Source organism: Pelophylax lessonae (assembly GCF_965119305.1).
Source record: "Pelophylax lessonae genome assembly, chromosome: 2".
Taxonomy (NCBI): Eukaryota; Metazoa; Chordata; class Amphibia; order Anura; family Ranidae; genus Pelophylax; species Pelophylax lessonae.
Window position 1 is genome coordinate 14941566 of NC_138769.1, and position 17834 is coordinate 14959399.

Sequence of the window (17834 nt, forward strand, 5' to 3'; positions counted from 1 at the left end):
GGGGGGATTTGTGTTGGGAGGGGGGAATTTTTGCTTGGAGGGGGGATTTGGGGGGTTCATGCCAGAAGAGGTGATATGGTAGAGGGAGGAGGGAATTTTTGCTAGGAGAGGAACATTTGTTGGGGGGGGGGGGGGGTTGTGCTAGTAGGGGAAACTTGGGGTCGGGAGGATTTATGCTAGAAGAAATAATTAGGGAAGATTTGTGCTGGGGGGTATATGGGGTGTGGGGGGTGGGGGGGATTTGTGTTGGGAGGGGAGATGGGGTGAAATAGGATTTGTGCTGGGAGGGGGGATTTGTGTTGGGAGGGGGGATGGGTTGGAATAGGATTTGTACTAGGAGGGGGAATTGGGCGAGAATTTGTGTTGGGAGGTGGGGTGGAAAAGGATTTGTGCTAGGAGGGGGAATTTCTGAGAATTTGGGCTGGGAGGTGGGATTTGGGGGGTTTGTGTTGGGAGAAGGGATGGGTGGAAAGGATGTGTGCTAGGAGGGGGGATTTGGGGGGTTTATACCAGAAGAGGTGATATGGTAGAGGGGAGAGGGAATTTGTGCTAGGAGAGGAACATTTGTTGGGGGGGGGGGGGGGATTTGTGCTAGAAGGAAATATTAGGGAAAATTTGTGCTGGGGTGGGGGGGAATTGGAGTGTGTGTGGGGAGGGCGATTTGTGTTAGGAGAGGGGATGGGGTGAAATAGAATTTTTGCTAGGAGGGGGAATTTGTGCTGGGAGGGCTGATTTGTGTTGGGAGGGGGGATGGGGTGGAATAGGATTTGTGCTAGGAGGGGGAATTGGGGGGGAGTTTGTGCTGGGAGGGGGGATTTGTGTTAGGAGGGGAGATGGGTTGGAATAGGAATTGTGCTAGGAGAGGGAAGTGGGGTGAAGTTGTGTTGGGAGGGGGTGGGAAAGGATTTGTGCTAGGAGGTTGAATTGGGGGGGAGGGGTGGTCTGGGAGGGGGGATTTGTGTTGGGAGGGAGATGGGATGGAGTAGGAATTGTGCTAGGGGAGGGAAGTAGGGTGAATTTGTGTTGGGAGGGGGGATAGGATGGAAAAGAATTTGTGCTAGGAGGGCGAATGGGGAAGGGGGGGTGGTGTAATAGGATTAGCGCTAGGAGGGGGAATTGTGGGGCATTTGTGCTGGGAGGGGGGATTTTGGGGGGTTTGTGTTGGGAGAGGGATGGGGGTGGAATAAGATGTGTGCGAGGAGGGGGGATTTGTACCAGAAGATGTGATATGGTAGAGGGGGAGGAACATTTGTTTAGGTGGGGGGTTGATTTGTGCCAGTAGGGATGATTGGGGGGGTATTCGTGCTAGGAGGGGAAGTTTGAAGTGGGTGATTTGTGCCTAAAAGGGATTGGGGGATGATTTGTGCAGGGGGGATTTGGAGTGGGGGGGGGAGAAGATTTGCGCTCAGAGGGGAAATTTAAGGGGTGATTTTTTTGCAGGGGGGATTTGCGGAGAGAGAGGATTTGAGCTAGGAGGGGGGATGAGGGTGCACATATTTTTGCTAGGAGGGGGGATTTTAGCAGGGGAGCAGATTTGCACTGGTAGGAGAGGAAATGTTTAGGTAAGCATACAGATCAGTGCTAAATTATTATTTTTTTTTGGGGGAGGGGGGGATGGGGGTCTTGCTGACACATAATGCTCATGGATGACCTTGTCCCGGCACTGCCTGTGTCTCTTTGGTGAGATTTCCCATCACTTCCTGTCCAGGAGACACAACATTAGTGAAAGGAAATCTCTCTAAAGGGAAGGAAACGTCTCCTAAACGGAAGATCTTCCCTCACTTCTTGTTCTGGTGACCACTGTAAAATTTGATCACTTTCTGCTCCTGGAGATAATGGTCAGCAGGAGCAGTAGAGAAGATGAATCTCCCCAATGGGGCTGCAAATAAATACCCAACCGGAGTCCTAACTCTCCTCTGCTCCATTCAAAACAAAGCAAGAAAAAGGATTTGGCTTTAGATATATTGTAACTCCGCCAAACTTTGATCATTCATTGCATCTGTTTATAAAACATTTGTTGCACGAATATCAGAAGCATTTGCGCAGGCCTGTAAGAAGGTAATTCCTTTATCATCAGCTCCATCTAGTGGCCAAAATGTGGTATCGTTTTATTGTTATACTGTACCTCAATGAGAAAACTATACCGCATTTTGGCCACTAGATGGAGATGATGACACAGGAATTGACCTGACATCTCTTTCTACTTGTAGGAATACTTCTAACATTCGTGTAACGAATGTTTTATGAATGGGCCCCTGTGTTTTATGAATGGGGGCCCCTGTGTGTGCCTCAGCTCTGCTCTTACCTTGATGCCCAACAACAGGGTGAGCCAGAAATCCGGGTAGAGGGAGGAGCAGGAGAGGGTTTTGGTCACAGCGCAGTGCGTTTCTCGCTCAGCCGTCTGTACAAAGCGGGAAAAAATCCATATCGGGAGATTATGGAGTGGTAAAGGACCAATGTATAAACATTATATAAAGTTAGAAATAATTATAAATATAATAAATGATACATTAGATGCAATTCTAAATAATTCTAAATATATTAAATATAATAAATTGTATATTATATACAATTATAAATAATTATAAATATAAATATAATACATGATACACTATAAAAAATTCAAAATGATCATAATTAAACATAAATAATAAAAAAAATGTATACATTATATAGAATTCTAAATATCTATAACTATAATAAATATAATAAATGATACATTAGATACAATTCTAAATAATTATACATATATTAAATATAATAATATATGTATTATATACAATTCTAAATAATTATAAATATAATAAATGAAACCCTATATAAAATTCAAAATGAACATAATTAAACATAAGTAATAAAAAATAATATGTATACATTATATAGAATTCTAAATATCTATAACTATATTAAATATAATAAATGATACATTAGATACAATTCTAAATAATTCTAAATATATTAAATATAATACATTTTATATTAAAAACAATTCAAAATTATTCTAAATATAATAAATGATACCCTATATAAAATTCAAAATGATCCTAATTAAAAAAATAATAATAAAAAAAATGTATACATTATATAGAATTCTAAATATCTATAACTATATTAAATATAATAAATGATACATTAGATACAATTCTAAATAATTATACATATATTAAATATAATAATATATGTATTATATACAATTCTAAATAATTCTAAATATAATAAATGATACCCTATAAAATTCAAAATTATCATAATTAAAAATAAATGATAAAAAAATGTATACATTATATAGAATTATAAATATCTATAACTATATTAAATATAATAAATGATGCATTAGATAAAATTTTAAATAATTATACGTATATTAAATATAATAATATATGTATTATATATAATTATAAATATAATAAATGATACACTATATAAAATTCAAAATGATCATAATTAAACATAAATAATAAAAAAAACAATGTATACATTATATAGAATTCTAAATATCTATAACTATATAAAATATAATAAATGATACATTACATAAAATTCTAAATAATTCTAAATATAATAAATTGTATATTATATACAATTCTAAATAATTCTAAATATAATAAATGATACCCTATATAAAATTCAAAATGATCATAATTAAAAATAAATTATAAAAAAAATTTATACATTATATAGAATTTTAAATAACTATAACTATATTAAATATAAATATAATGCTACATTTTATAGAATGCAAAATTGTCTAGTAATTAATAACTAATTCATTATTAAAAAAAAAAAGTATAACTATATTAAATATAAATATAATTATAACATACAATAATACATTATTATAATTATATGAAATATAATCAATGATAAATTATATACAATTATAAACAATTATAAAAATAGTAAACATCAATATTAAAAAAAAGCTTTCAATATACAGTATCTCACAAAAGTAAGTACACCGCTCACATTTTTGTAAATATTTTATTCTATCTTTTCATGTGACAACACTGAAGAAATGACACTTTGCTACAATGTAAAGTAGTGAGTGTACAGCTTGTATAACAGTGTAAATTTGCTGTCCCCTCAAAATAACTCAACACACAGCCATTAATGTCTAAGCCGCTGGCAACAAAAGTGAGTACACCCCTAAGTGACAATGAACAAATTGGGCCCAAAGTATCAATATTTTGTGTGGCCACCATTATTTTCCAGCACTGCCTTAACCCTCTTGGGCATGGAGTTCACCAGAGCTTCACAGGTTGCCACTGGAGTCCTCTTCCACTTCTCCATGATGACATCACAGAGCTGGTGGATGTTAGAGACCTTGCGCTCCTCCACCTTCTGTTTGAGGATGCCCCACAGGTTCTCAATAAGGTTTAGGTCTGGAGACATGCTTGGCCGGTCCATCACCTTTACCCTCAGCTTCTTTAGTAAGGCAGTGGTCGCCTTGGAGGTGTGTTTGGGGTCGTTATGTTGGAATACTGCCCTGCAGCCCAGTCTCTGAAGGGAGGGGATCATGCTCTGCTTCAGTATGTCACAGTACATGTTGGCATTCATGGTTCCCTCAATGAACTGTAGCTCCCCAGTGCCAGCAACACTCATGCAGCCCCAGACCATGACACTCCCACCACCATGCTTGACTATAGGCAAGACACACTTGTCTTTGTACTCTTCATCTGGTTGCCGCCACACACGCTTGACACCATCTGAAGCAAATAAGTTTATCTTGGTCTCATCAGACCACAGGACATGGTTCCAGTAATCCATGTTCTTAGTCTGCTTGTCTTCAGCAAACTGTTTGCAGGCCTTCTTGTGCATCATCTTTAGAAGAGGCTTCCTTCTGGGATGACAGCCATGCAGACCAATTTGATGCAGAGTGCGGCGTATGGTCTGAGCACTGACAGGCTGACCCCCCCACCCCTTCAACGTCTGCAGCAATGCTGGCAGCACTCATACGTCTATTTCCCAAAGACAACCTCTGGATATGACGCTGAGCATGTGCACTCAACTTCTTTGGTCGACCATGGTGAGGCCTGTTCTGAGTGGAACCTGTCCTGTTAAACCACTGTATGGTCTTGGCCACAGTGCTGCAGCTCAGTTTCAGGGTCTTGGCAATCTTCTTATAGCCTAGGCCATCTTTATGTAGAGCAATAATTCTTTTTTTCAGATCCTCAGAGAGTTCTTTGCCATGAGGTGCCATGTTGCACTTCCAGTGACCAGTATGAGAGAGTGAGAGCGATAACCCCAAATTTACCACACCTGCTCCCCATTCACACCTGTGACCTTGTAACACTAACGAGTCACATGACACCGGGGAGGGAAAATGGCTAATTGGGCCCAATGTGGACATTGTCACTTAGGGGTGTACTCACTTTTGTTGCCAGCGGTTTAGACATTAATGGCTGTGTGTTGAGTTATTTTGAGGGGACAGCAAATTTACACTGTTATACAAGCTGTACACTCACTACTTTACATTGTAGCAAAGTGTCATTTCTTCAGTGTTGTCACATGAAAAGATAGAATAAAATATTTACAAAAATGTGAGGGGTGTACTCACTTTTCTGAGATATTATGTATATATATATATATATATATATATATATATATATATATATATATATATATATATATATACACTGTATGTATATATACAGTGGGTACGGAAAGTATTCAGACCCCCTTAAATTTTTCACTCTTTGTTATATTGCAGCCATTTGCTAAAATCATTTAGGTTCATTCTTCTTCCTCATGAATGTACACATAGCACCCCATACTGACAGAAAAACACAGAATTGTTGACATTGTTGCAGATTTATTAAAAAAAGAAAAACTGAAATATCACATGGTCCTAAGTATTCAGACCCTTTGCTGTGACACTCATATATTTAACTCAGGTGCTTTCCATTTCTTCTGATCATCCTTGAGATGGTTCTACACCTTCATTTGAGTCCAGCTGTGTTTGATTATACTGATTGGACTTGATTAGGAAAGCCACACACCTGTCTATATAAGACCTTCCAGATCACAATGCATGTCAGAGCAAATGAGAATCATGAGGTCAAAGGAACTGCCTGAAGAGCTCAGAGACAGAATTGTGGCAAGGCACAGATCTGGCCAAGGTTACAAAAAGATTTCTGCTGCACTTAAGGTTCCTAAGAGCACAGTGGCCTCCATAATCCTCAAATGGAAGACGTTTGGGACGACCAGAACCCTTCCTAGAGCTGGCCGTCCGGCCAAACTGAGCTATCAGGAGAGAAGAGCCTTGGTGAGAGAGGTAAAGAAGAACCCAAAGATCACTGTGGCTGAGCTCCAGAGATGCAGTCAGGAGATGGAAGAAAGTTATAGAAAGTCAACCATCACTGCAGCCCTCCACCAGTCGGGGCTTTATGGCAGAGTGGCCCCATGGAAGCCTCTCCTCAGTGTAAGACACATGAAAGCCCGCATGGAGTTTGCTAAAAAAACACCTGAAGGACTTCAAGATGGTGAGAAATAAGATTCTCTGGTCTGATGAGACCAAAATAGAACTTTTTGGCCTTAATTCTAAGCGGTATGTGTGGAGAAAACCAGGCACTGCTCATCACCTGTCCAATACAGTCCCAACAGTGAAGCATGGTGGTGGCAGCATCATGCTGTGGGGGTGTTTTTCAGCTGCAGGGACAGGACGACTGGTTGCAATCGAGGGAAAGATGAATGCGGCCAAGTACAGGGATATCCTGGACAAAAACCTTCTCCAGAGTGCTCTGGACCTCAGACTGGGCCGAAGGTTTACCTTCCAACAAGACAATGACCCTAAGCACACAGCTAAAATAACGAAGGAGTGGCTTCACAACAACTCCGTGACTGTTCTTGAATGGCCCAGCCAGAGCCCTGACTTAAACCCAATTGAGCATCTCTGGAGAGACCTAAAAATGGCTGTCCACCAACATTTACCATCCAACCTGACAGAACTGGAGAGGATCTGCAAGGAGGAATGGCAGAGGATCCCCAAATCCAGGTGTGAAAGACTTGTTGCATCTTTCCCAAAAAGACTCCTGGCTGTATTAGATCAAAAGGGGGCTTCTACTAAATACTGAGCAAAGGGTCTGAATACTTAGGACCATGTGATATTTCAGTTTTTCTTTTTTAATAAATCTGCAACAATGTCAACAATTCTGTGTTTTTCTGTCAGTATGGGGTGCTATGTGTACATTCATGAGGAAGAAGAATGAACTTAAATGATTTTAGCAAATGGCTGCAATATAACAAAGAGTGAAAAATTTAAGGGGGTCTGAATACTTTCCGTACCTACTGTATATATATATATATATATATATATATATATATATATATATATATATATATATATATACACACAAATATATATATATATATATATATATATATATATATATATATATATATATGTATTTATATATATTTCATCCGATCTCCCATAGCAGGGCTCTGACAGGTCCATGTCAGCACAGAGAGCGGAGACGGAGCTGTCATCTGCTTGCTCAGCAGGGATCTGCGGATCGATCCCCGCTGAGCAAAATATATAATATATAATAAATGATACATTATATGGAATCCTAAATTATTATATAAATAAAAAATATGATTATAAATAGCAAACAGTAAAAAATTATTATAGATATATTAAATATATATATATACAATTAATGATATATTATACAGAATTCTAAATTATTATAAATAAATTGAAACTGAATATAAAAAATGGTAAATTATATTGAACTCTAAATTACTTTAACCCTATTAAATATATATAAAATTTTTTTAAAATAAGATACAGAAAATAAATTATAATACATATATTAAAAATAAATATAATATAAATTTTATATAATGTGCTATAGAGCTTTCTTTCCAGTATTTTTTCCCAGTTTTTAAAAATCCCTGACATATATTTACAGATTACATTTAGCCATTTCCACCAGTCTCTGTCCACCAAAGCAGCTAACATTCTAATGTCCCCTTAACCAACTTGACCAAATCCCCTTCTAGTATGTTGTTGAATTGTTGAAGGAAAACACAGGTAGAACATACAAACTCCATGCAGATAGTGTCCTTGGTGCTGATTGCTCTTTTAAATCAAGAGCTCTACATACCAATGCTTTGGGGCTGTGGCTCTGACTCAGCAGGAAGCATGTCAGACCTCTGCAGAGAGACCGCTGCTTCCACTTAGAGAGCAAGCCTGGTATGTTATGTATTAAAGTGGTAAAAATCACAATAAATTCAGGCTGTAACACTACAAAATGGGTTCTCACCTTGATGCTGGCGCTGACCTTCTGGGCACATAGGACGGGGTCAGACAACACCCAGGACAGGAGCAGCATGGAGTCAATGAACAGCAGGGCACCTTGTAGAGCCAGCAGCGTCAGGTCCTTTATAATCTGCAGGACAAAAACAGGAGTCAGTGATATGTCATAAGAGGACCTGTCCCTGCTAATATTTCTTCCCTGTAAATGTAAGACGTGCCAAAACTCAGCTCTGCAGAGGTCAGTAATCACGTAACTGAGCGTTCGCATCCTGGGGCACTATACGGGGTCCCATTTATTAAAAATGTGTTGGAAAAATGTCACAAGCATTCACCCAGCCCTCACACACTGACCGCATTTTGCTTAATACAGTGATTTCCTATGATTGTCACATCCATCTAGTGGCCATAATGCAGTATTTTTCATTATAGAGGTATTTCAGGAAATGTACAGCATTATGGCCACTAGATGGAGCCAATCATCATAGGAAATCAATGAATAAGGCAAAATATTGTCAGAATTCATGAGGGATACAGGACTTGTCAAACATTTGGGTGTCTTTATTTATAGCTTACCTTTTGTAGGCATAATATAAACCCCTACTAATTAACATGAGGGGGGGTGTTATCTGGGGGCCCCTTATTCTTAAAATCCCAAATTGTAGACCCCACAATCACTGGGCCATATTAACATTAGAACAAGGTGCTTTGCCAGGGGCCCCCTTCCTGGCAAACACCACCTTTGTTGAGGGCATGAGGCTTGGTATGGTTTAGGAGTCACCCAGGCTGCATGCTAAGATTTAGGGTCTGGTATGGATTTTTAGGGGTACCCCACACTCTCTCTTTTTTTTTGCAGTAGGATGCCCCTTAAAATCTATACAAGACCCCAGCCTTCTGGTATAAATTTCTTAGGGTACCTGACACATTTTTCTTTTTTTTTTTTTGCAGACTCAAAGGTATGAATATTGTGGGGGGCTCTACACATATTTATTTTGTCATTCTTGCTTTATAATGTGCTACAGTAAAATGTATCAAAAAAAATAAAAATATACAGTTTAAATTGGCAGTAAATGACATTTCCCTGCTGGCTTCTTCAGTTTAAATTGCAAGCTAATGACATTTCCGTGCTGGATTCTAAAAAAGAAAAAAAAAAAACACAGACCCCTCCAAAGGTCTCCTAAAATTTATAGCAAACCCTATGTCTGCTATGCATTTTGGGGTTCTTTGGTGGGGGTCTGTGTGATTTTTTTAAATTGGCAGTAAATGACATTTCCCTGCCGGCTTCTTAAGTTTAAATTGCAAGCTAATGACATTTCCCCGCTGGCTTCCAAAAACAAAGCAAAAAAAAAAAAAAAAACCACAAACCCCTCCAAAGGTCCCCCAAAATGTATAGGAAACCCTATGTCTGCTATGCATTTTGGGGTTCTTTGGTTGGGTCTGTGTGATTTTTTTCAAAATTGGCAGTAAATGACATTTCCCTGCTGGCTTCTTCAGTTTAAATTGCAAAGCTAATGACATTTCCATACTGGCTTCCAAAAACAAAACAAAATAAAACACAGATTCCCTCCAAAGGTCCCCAAAATATTATAGCAAACCCTATGTCTGGTATGCATTTTGGGGTTCTTTGGTGGGATCTGTGGGATTTTGGTTTTTAAATTGGCAGTAAATGACATTTCCCTGCTGGCTTCTTCAGTTTAAATTGCTAGCTAATGTCATTTCCATGCTGGCTCCCAAAAACAAAACAAAAAAAACACAGACCCCCCTCCAAAGGTCCCTAAAAAATTAAAGCAATCCCTATGTCTGTTGTGCATTTTAGGGTTCTTTGGTGGGGTCCGCGTGATTTTTTTAAAAAAATTGGTAGTAAATGACATTTCCCTGCTGGCTTCTTCAGTTTAAATTGCAAGCTAATGACATTTCCATGCTGGCTTACAAAAACAACAACAACGAAAAAACACAGAACCCTCCAAAGGTCCCCAAAATATTATAGCAAACCCTATGTCTGGTATGCATTTTGGGGTTCTTTGGTGGGTTCTGTGTGATTTTTCTTAAATTGGCAGTAAATGACATTTCCCTGTTTGCTTCTTCATTTTAAACTGCAAGCTAATGACATTTCCGTGCTGGCTTCTAAAAAAAAAAAAAAAAAAAAAAAAAAAAAAACACACAAACCCCCTCCAAAGGTCCCCAAAGATCTATAGCAAACCCTATGTCTGCTGTGTATTTTGGGGTTCGTTGGTGGGGGTCTGTGTGATTTTTTTTATATTGGCAGTAAATTACATTTCCCTGCTGGCTTCTTCAGTTTAAATTGCAAGCTAATGACATTTCCATGCTTGCTTCCAAAAAAAAAAAAAAAAAACACAGACCCCTCCAAAGGTCCCCCAAAATGTATAGCAAACCCTATGTCTGCTGTGCATTTTAGGGTTCTTTGGTGGGGTCTGTGTTATTTTTTTTTTTTTATTGGCAGTAAATGACATTTCCCTGCTGGCTTCTTCAGTTTAAATTGCTAGCTAATGACATTTCCCTGCTGGCTTCCAAAAAAAAAACAAAAAAAAACCAAAAAAAACAAAACACAAACCCCTCCAAAGGTTCCCCAAAATGTATAGCAAACCCTATGTCTCCTATGCATTTTGGGGTTCTTTGGCGGGGTCTGTGTTTTTTTTTAAATTGGCAGTAAATGACATTTCCCTGCTGGCTTCCAAAAAAAAAAAAAAAACAGACCCCCTCCAAAGGTCCCCCAAAATGTATAGCAATTCCTATGTCTGCTGTGCATTTTGGGGTTCTTTGGTGGGGTCTGTGTTTTTTTTTTAAATTGTCAGTAAATGACAATTCCCTGCTGGCTTCTTCAGTTTAAATTGCTAACTAATGACATTTCCATACTGGCTTCAAAAAATAAAACAAAATAAAACACAGACCCCTCCAAAGGTCCCCCAAAATTTATAGCAAACCCTATGTCTGCTCTGTATTTTAGTGTTCATTGGTGGGGGTCTGTGTGATTTTTTTTTTTTTGGAAGCTAGCAGGGAAATGTCATTAGCCAGCAATTTTTCAAATGTTTTCCTTTGTAAATGTCAGTGCTTCTGCAGCACTTTCTGTACATCACAGAGACGGACCCCTTCACAGTCAAGATAAAGGATCCCCCACCTCCTCCCCAGGCATGTTTTTGAAATAAATTGGGAATTTTAAATGTTTGACTTTAAATATTAAAAAATCACTGCTTCCAGCCGTGATGGAATTTTTAAATGTTTTTTTGGTTTTTTTTGCATTGGTACATGTTCCCCGGAACAGTGAACACATCTCCACCAATGCTTTTTTTTTTTTTGCACCCCCTTGCCTATTAGCCCATAAAACGGGCATTATTGATTTGATAGATTGAATTTATTGGGGTTCAGGTTGAATTTGGTGAACACAGGGCAGTTCTCATCCTGTTGAGGACAGGCAGTCACATGGCACAGTGCACCAATCTCCAACAGCTGACATCCGGCACCACTCACACCAAACACATCCTGTGTTACCGTGACACTAATATCGGGGGGTCAGGTCAGAAATGAAAGGGTTAATCATGGGTAGCTCTGACAATATTGGGGTTCGGTACAACTCACCACTCGTTTGTCGGGGATGCGATGTGTGAACACTCGATGCAGTCTCCAGCTCTTCCCCAGCAAGGGCCCGAACACCAGAGACACCCCAATATATAGGAAGCTGATCCTCACCTGAGAGCCGAGACACATACATGAGTTAATCAGGGAATACAATGCAGTCTGTGATATTGCTAGATAAATGCAGCATGAACATGCTTCGTATTAGGGCAGCCCAATGAAATCAACAGGCTCCTGATGCACCAAGACGTCCCAAAATTGGGCATGTCGGAAAAATGGTGCCTTGCCTTGTGTTGCAGTGCCTTGTAGGGGAATGTGCATTGCTATAGTGCTATAGGATGCTATTCAAAATTAATGTAACAAGCGTGGCGGTAACACCCACATAAATACATTAGGGCGTAGATGTAAGTCAACCCTTACTGAGAGGTTCACATCAATAGAACAGCACTGTATCCTCCTCTCCCACTCGAAGTCACTAATATTTCATAGTGTTACTGCCTCTGCCCATGCATCTTCTGACCTAGATGCATCAATGAGGCATGCTCCCTACAAGCCATAGGCATGGATAGAGGAGAATCACCTTCCAATAATACCTAGGGGAAAGTCCAGGGAAAGTTGTTTGGGTGGGGGGGGCAGACTGGCAACTTTCAGCCCAGGGTGCAAGTACAAACCAGAGGCCCATGTTGCAGGGACTCTGCCCCGCTCCCTCTCTCCCTCTTCCTCACCTCCTCCTGACCCACATTCCAGGCTGAAGCTCCGCTCCTGGTACTCTCTACTCACCGGCTGAATACCGGTTCCCGACCTGGCCAGCAGGGGGCAGATGGGGGAGCTGGGACAGCTTGGTTGGGCTTGGCCGGGGGAGGAGAGTCTCCAGTGGGGCATTAAACCGGCCTCTGCTCAGACACAGTTTATGCCATCCATGCTTTGGGGGAGGCCTGCGCTCCGTCCTTGTCTTCATCCCGCACTCAGTAGGTCAGTGGTAGTGTCTTTTACTTCTCTTCACCAGGATTCCTTTAGGCATGTCTGTAGCAGAAGTAGTGCAGCCTTTTTACAGGGCATCAGAGTGGCCCAGGGGGCTATTGCCCCCCTGCCCCAGTCCTCCCCTGGGGGTGTGCAATGGCTTATATACAAGTACTGACATATCTTCCTTGTCATGCTACAGACACTTTCTGTCAATCATTCACAGACCTTGTGCATAGAAGGTACGTCCTCATCTGTGACAGACCTTGTGCGTAGAAGGTACATCCTTGTCTGTTACAGACCTTGTGTGTAGAAAGGTATGTCCTCGTCTGTTACAGACCTTAGACGTAGAAGGTACGTCCTTGTCTGTTACAGACCTTAGACGTAGAAGGTACGTCCTTGTCTGTTACAGACCTTAGACGTAGAAGGTACGTCCTTGTCTGTTACAGACCTTAGACGTAGAAGGTACGTTCTTGTCTGTTACAGACCTTAGACGTAGAAGGTACGTCCTTGTCTGTTACAGACCTTAGACATAGAAGGTATGTCCTTGTCTGTTACAGACCTTAGACGTAGAAGGTACGTCCTTGTCTGTTACAGGCCTTAGACGTAGAAGGTACGTCCTTGTCTGTTACAGGCCTTAGATGTAGAAGGTACGTCCTTGTCTGTTACAGACCTTGTGCACAGAAGGTATGTCCTTGGCTGTCACTTACCTGAATAACAGTCTGTATGGAGGAGATGGATTCCTGGAGAGCAAACAGGAATGCACTGATGTACACAAGAAGACTTCCCAGCAGGATAACCAGGTTCAGGTTGGGGCTGGACATCTTCACTATCCTGACACAAAAGGTAAAAACAGAATATTGTCAATGTTATACAACTCATTGTCAATTAAATAATAATAAATATTTATTGTTTTATACAGTATCTCACAAAAGTAAGTACACCCCTCAAATTTTTGTAAATATTTTATTCTATCTTTTCATGTGGCAACACTGAAGAAATGACACTTTGCTACAATGTAAAGTAGTGAGTGTACAGCTTGTATAACAGTGTACATTTGCTGTCCCCTCAAAATAACTCAACACACAGCCATTCATGTCTAAACCGCTGGCAACAAAAGTGAGTACACCCCTAAGTGAAAATGTCTAAATTGGGCCCAATTAGCTATTTTCCCTCCCCGGTGTCATGTGACTCGTTAGTGTTACAAGGTCTCAGTTGTGAATGGGGAGCAGGTGTGTTAAATTTGATGTTATCACTCTCACTCTCTCATACTGGTCACTGGAAGTTCAACATGGCACCTCATGGCAAAGAACTCTCTGAGGATCTGAAAAAAAAAAAAATGTTGCTCTACATAAAGATGACCAAGGCTATAAGAAGATTGCCAAGACCCTGAAACTGAGCTGCAGCATGGTGCGCGCAAGACCATACAGCGGTTTAACAGGACAGGTTCCACTCAGAACAGGCCTCGCCATGGTCAACCGAAGAAGTTGAGTGCACGTGCTCAGCGTCATATCCAGAGGTTGTCTTTGGGAAATAGACGTATGAGTGCTGCCAGCATTTCTGCAGAGGTTGAAGGGGTGGGGGGGGGGGGTCAGCCTGTCAGTGCTCAGACCATACGCCGCACACTGCATCAAATTGGTCTGCATGGCTGTTGTCCCAGAAGGAAGCCTCTTCTAAAGATGATGCACAAGAAAGCCCACAAACAGTTTGCTGAAGACAAGCAGACTAAGGACATGGATTACTGGAACCATCTCCTGTGATCTGATGAGACCAAGATAAACTTATTTGGTTCAGATGGTGTTAAGAATGTGCGGTGGCAACCAGGTGAGGAGTACAAAGACAAGTGTGTCTTGCCTACAGCCAAGCATGGTGGTGGGAGTGTCATGGTCTGGGGCTGCATGAGTGCTGCCGGCATTGGGGAGCTACAGTTCATTGAGGGAACCATGAATGCCAACATGTACTGTGACATACTGAAGCAGAGCATGATCCCCTCCCTTCAGAGACTGGGCCCCAGGGCAGTATTCACACATGATAACGACCCAAAACACACCTCCAAGACAACCAAGCTGATGGTAAAGGTGATGGACTGGCCAAGCATGTCTCCAGACCTAAACCCTATTGAGCATCTGTGGGGCATCCTCAAACAGAAGGTGGAGAAGCGCAAGGTCTCTAACATCCACCAGCTCTGTGATGTCCTCATGGAGGAGTGGAAGAGGACTCCAGTGGCAACCTGTGAAGCTCTGGTGAACTCCATGCCCAAGAGGGTTAAGGCAGTGCTGGAAAATAATGGTGGCCAGTGCCACACAAAATATTGACACTTTGGGCCCAATTTGGACATTTTCACTTAGGGGTGTACTCACTTTTGTTGCCAGCGGTTTAGACATTAATGGCTGTGTGTTGAGTTATTTTGAGGGGACAGCAAATTTACACTGTCCGTTAGAAATAATTGATAAAGAACGAAACAATCCTATGGCTACTAAGGTCTCTTATGAAGAACAAAAGAATCCTTTTTGTGTCACAATTCCATCCATTTTCATTCCGCATACAAAAAATAATTTGGCCCATTTTAAGAGAAAATGTTAAGAGAAAATTATCCAACTATTCCAGAATTCCATACACCACCCTTATCTTCATAAAGAAAAGGTAGGACATTACGAGATAGATTGGTGAAAAACGATCAATTTAATACACCTAGCCCCATAATTTTGGGCCACAAAACACGGGCTCATATCCATGTTTAAGCTGCATACAATGTAACTTGATGATTAAGGGGAAACTTTTCACACACCCACATAGAGTATACAATACTAAGATCAAAAGTCATTATACGTCAGTCATCATATGTCATCTATATTATTAAATGCCCATGTGGCTCACTTTATGTTGGTGAAACAACCCAAAAAATTAAATTCTTTACTGGGCACCCGGCCCATTTTTTATCCCTGATTTGTGTGCGGTGGCAACCATTGGATATCATATATATTAAAAAAAATATATAAAGAACTATTATATGAAGCAGCGAGAGATTGGGGGGGCTGGAGTAGGCAATATATAGAAGTTTTCTATTTGTTATTAACTGTTGCAATTGTTTGTTAATGCAGGATTAATTTATTTATTATCCTTTGCTTTATTTCTGTCCAAAACAAAGAGGCTATGGAAAATAAAAACAAAAACTAGGAGACAGGAAAATACTTTTGGCAACTGTTTAAGGCCCAACTGATGTCTCACACCTATTTATCCTTTAATAGTCCTGTACCCCCTTCAGTGTTCTGTGCTGGCGGAGCTGAGTAACAGCCACACCCCCTTAGCACAAATCTCCTCACACAAGCTTGTATTGCAGTGAAAGGGAAGGGGCGTGTCTGACCAGATTTCTTCTTGAGTGCTGATTATTGAGGGAGCCGGTGTTCTGTACCGGCAGAGCTGAGTAACAGCCACACCCCCTTAGCACAAATCATCTCACACAAGCTTGTATTGCAGTGAAAGGGAGGGGGCGTGTCTGACCAGATTTATTCTTGAGTGCTGATTATTGAGGGAGCCGGTGTTCTGTACCGGCGGAGCTGAGTAACAGCCACACCCCCTTAGCACAAATCTCCTCACACAAGCTTGTATTGCAGTGAAAGGGAGGGGGCGTGTCTGACCAGATTTCTTCTTGAGTGCTGATTATTGAGGGAGCCGGTGTTCTGTACTTGCGGAGCTGAGTAACAGCCACACCCCCTTAGCACAAATCATCTCACACAAGCTTGTATTGCAGTGAAAGGGAGGGGGCGTGTCTGACCAGATTTATTCTTGAGTGCTGATTATTGAGGGAGCCGGTGTTCTGTACTTGCGGAGCTGAGTAACAGCCACACCCCCTTAGCACAAATCTCCTCACACAAGCTTGTATTGCAGTGAAAGGGAGGGGGCGTGTCTGACCAGATTTCTTCTTGAGTGCTGATTATTGAGGGAGCCGGTGTTCTGTACTTGCGGAGCTGAGTAACAGCCACACCCCCTTAGCACAAATCTCCTCACACAAGCTTGTATTGCAGTGAAAGGGAGGGGGCGTGTCTGACCAGATTTCTTCTTGAGTGCTGATTATTGAGGGAGACGGTGTTCTGTGCTGGCGGAGCTGAGTAACAGCCACACCCCCTTAGCAAAAATCTCCTCACACAGGCTTGTATTGCGGTGAAAGGGAGGGGGCGTGTCTGACCAGATTTCTTCTTGAGTGCTGATTATTGAGGGCGGCGGTGTTCTGTAGATTACTGCAGATTGTCGGATAATGCCTTCGACAATCTGCGCACGCGCAGTAAGTAACGTCACTCCATCTGATCTGCTGATCAGCTGTGGAGTGATGTCACTACTGCTCAAGCACAGATCATCAGAGGCATTATCCTATGATCGGCAATAATTTACAAAACACCGGCGCCCTCAATAATCAGCACTCAAAAAGAAATCTGGTCAGACACGCCCCCTCCCTTTCACTGCAATAACCTACAGAAAACCGTCTCCTCCTCTCGGAAACATTCCTTCTAATCAAGACGTGCAAATTCCACCTATCACCAAGGCTGCTGTTAGAAATCACGGGTCCCGGTACAGCCTACCTACCCCCCCCCCCACCCCCGAATTTATTAAGACAATATTTTCACTAAAAATACACTAAAATCATTATTAGTGAACAAACATTACAGAGAACCTGTGTGAATTAGCCCTTTTTAATTGTTTTTTTATATTTGAAAAAAAAAAGAAAGTATAACAAAAAAAAACAATTATTTTATTTAACATTTTTTTAAATTATTTATTACTATGTTTACTTATTATTTTATTTTTTTTTACAATTTTTTTTTTTTTCATGAGGCAGGGAAGTCAGCAACGTTGCGGGAGGGAGGTTCATCACAGTGATAGGGGGCACAGGGGGAGAGGGGTCAGAAGCAGGCAGAACAGGGGGGGGGGGATTGGTGTCGGAGATGTAATTACAGGAACGATGCCCTGTGTCTGTGTCTCTCTCTGCAGCAGCTGAAAGCTGGCAGGAGGGGAAGAAACTTTTAGC

General features: G+C 41.0%; 1 protein-coding gene across 1 annotated transcript in view; it reads right to left on the minus strand.

Moving 5' to 3' along the window:
• The window catches only part of GPR156 (G protein-coupled receptor 156), a 75012-nt gene that overhangs the window by 23491 nt on the left and 33687 nt on the right, over positions 1-17834 (minus strand). The window contains exons 4-7 of the mRNA XM_082247645.1: positions 13522-13645; positions 11855-11965; positions 8271-8396; positions 2306-2401 (exon numbers count right to left, since the gene is read on the minus strand). Coding sequence (XP_082103771.1) covers positions 2306-2401; positions 8271-8396; positions 11855-11965; positions 13522-13645 — 457 coding nt within the window. The remainder of the gene's footprint in view (positions 1-2305; positions 2402-8270; positions 8397-11854; positions 11966-13521; positions 13646-17834) is intronic.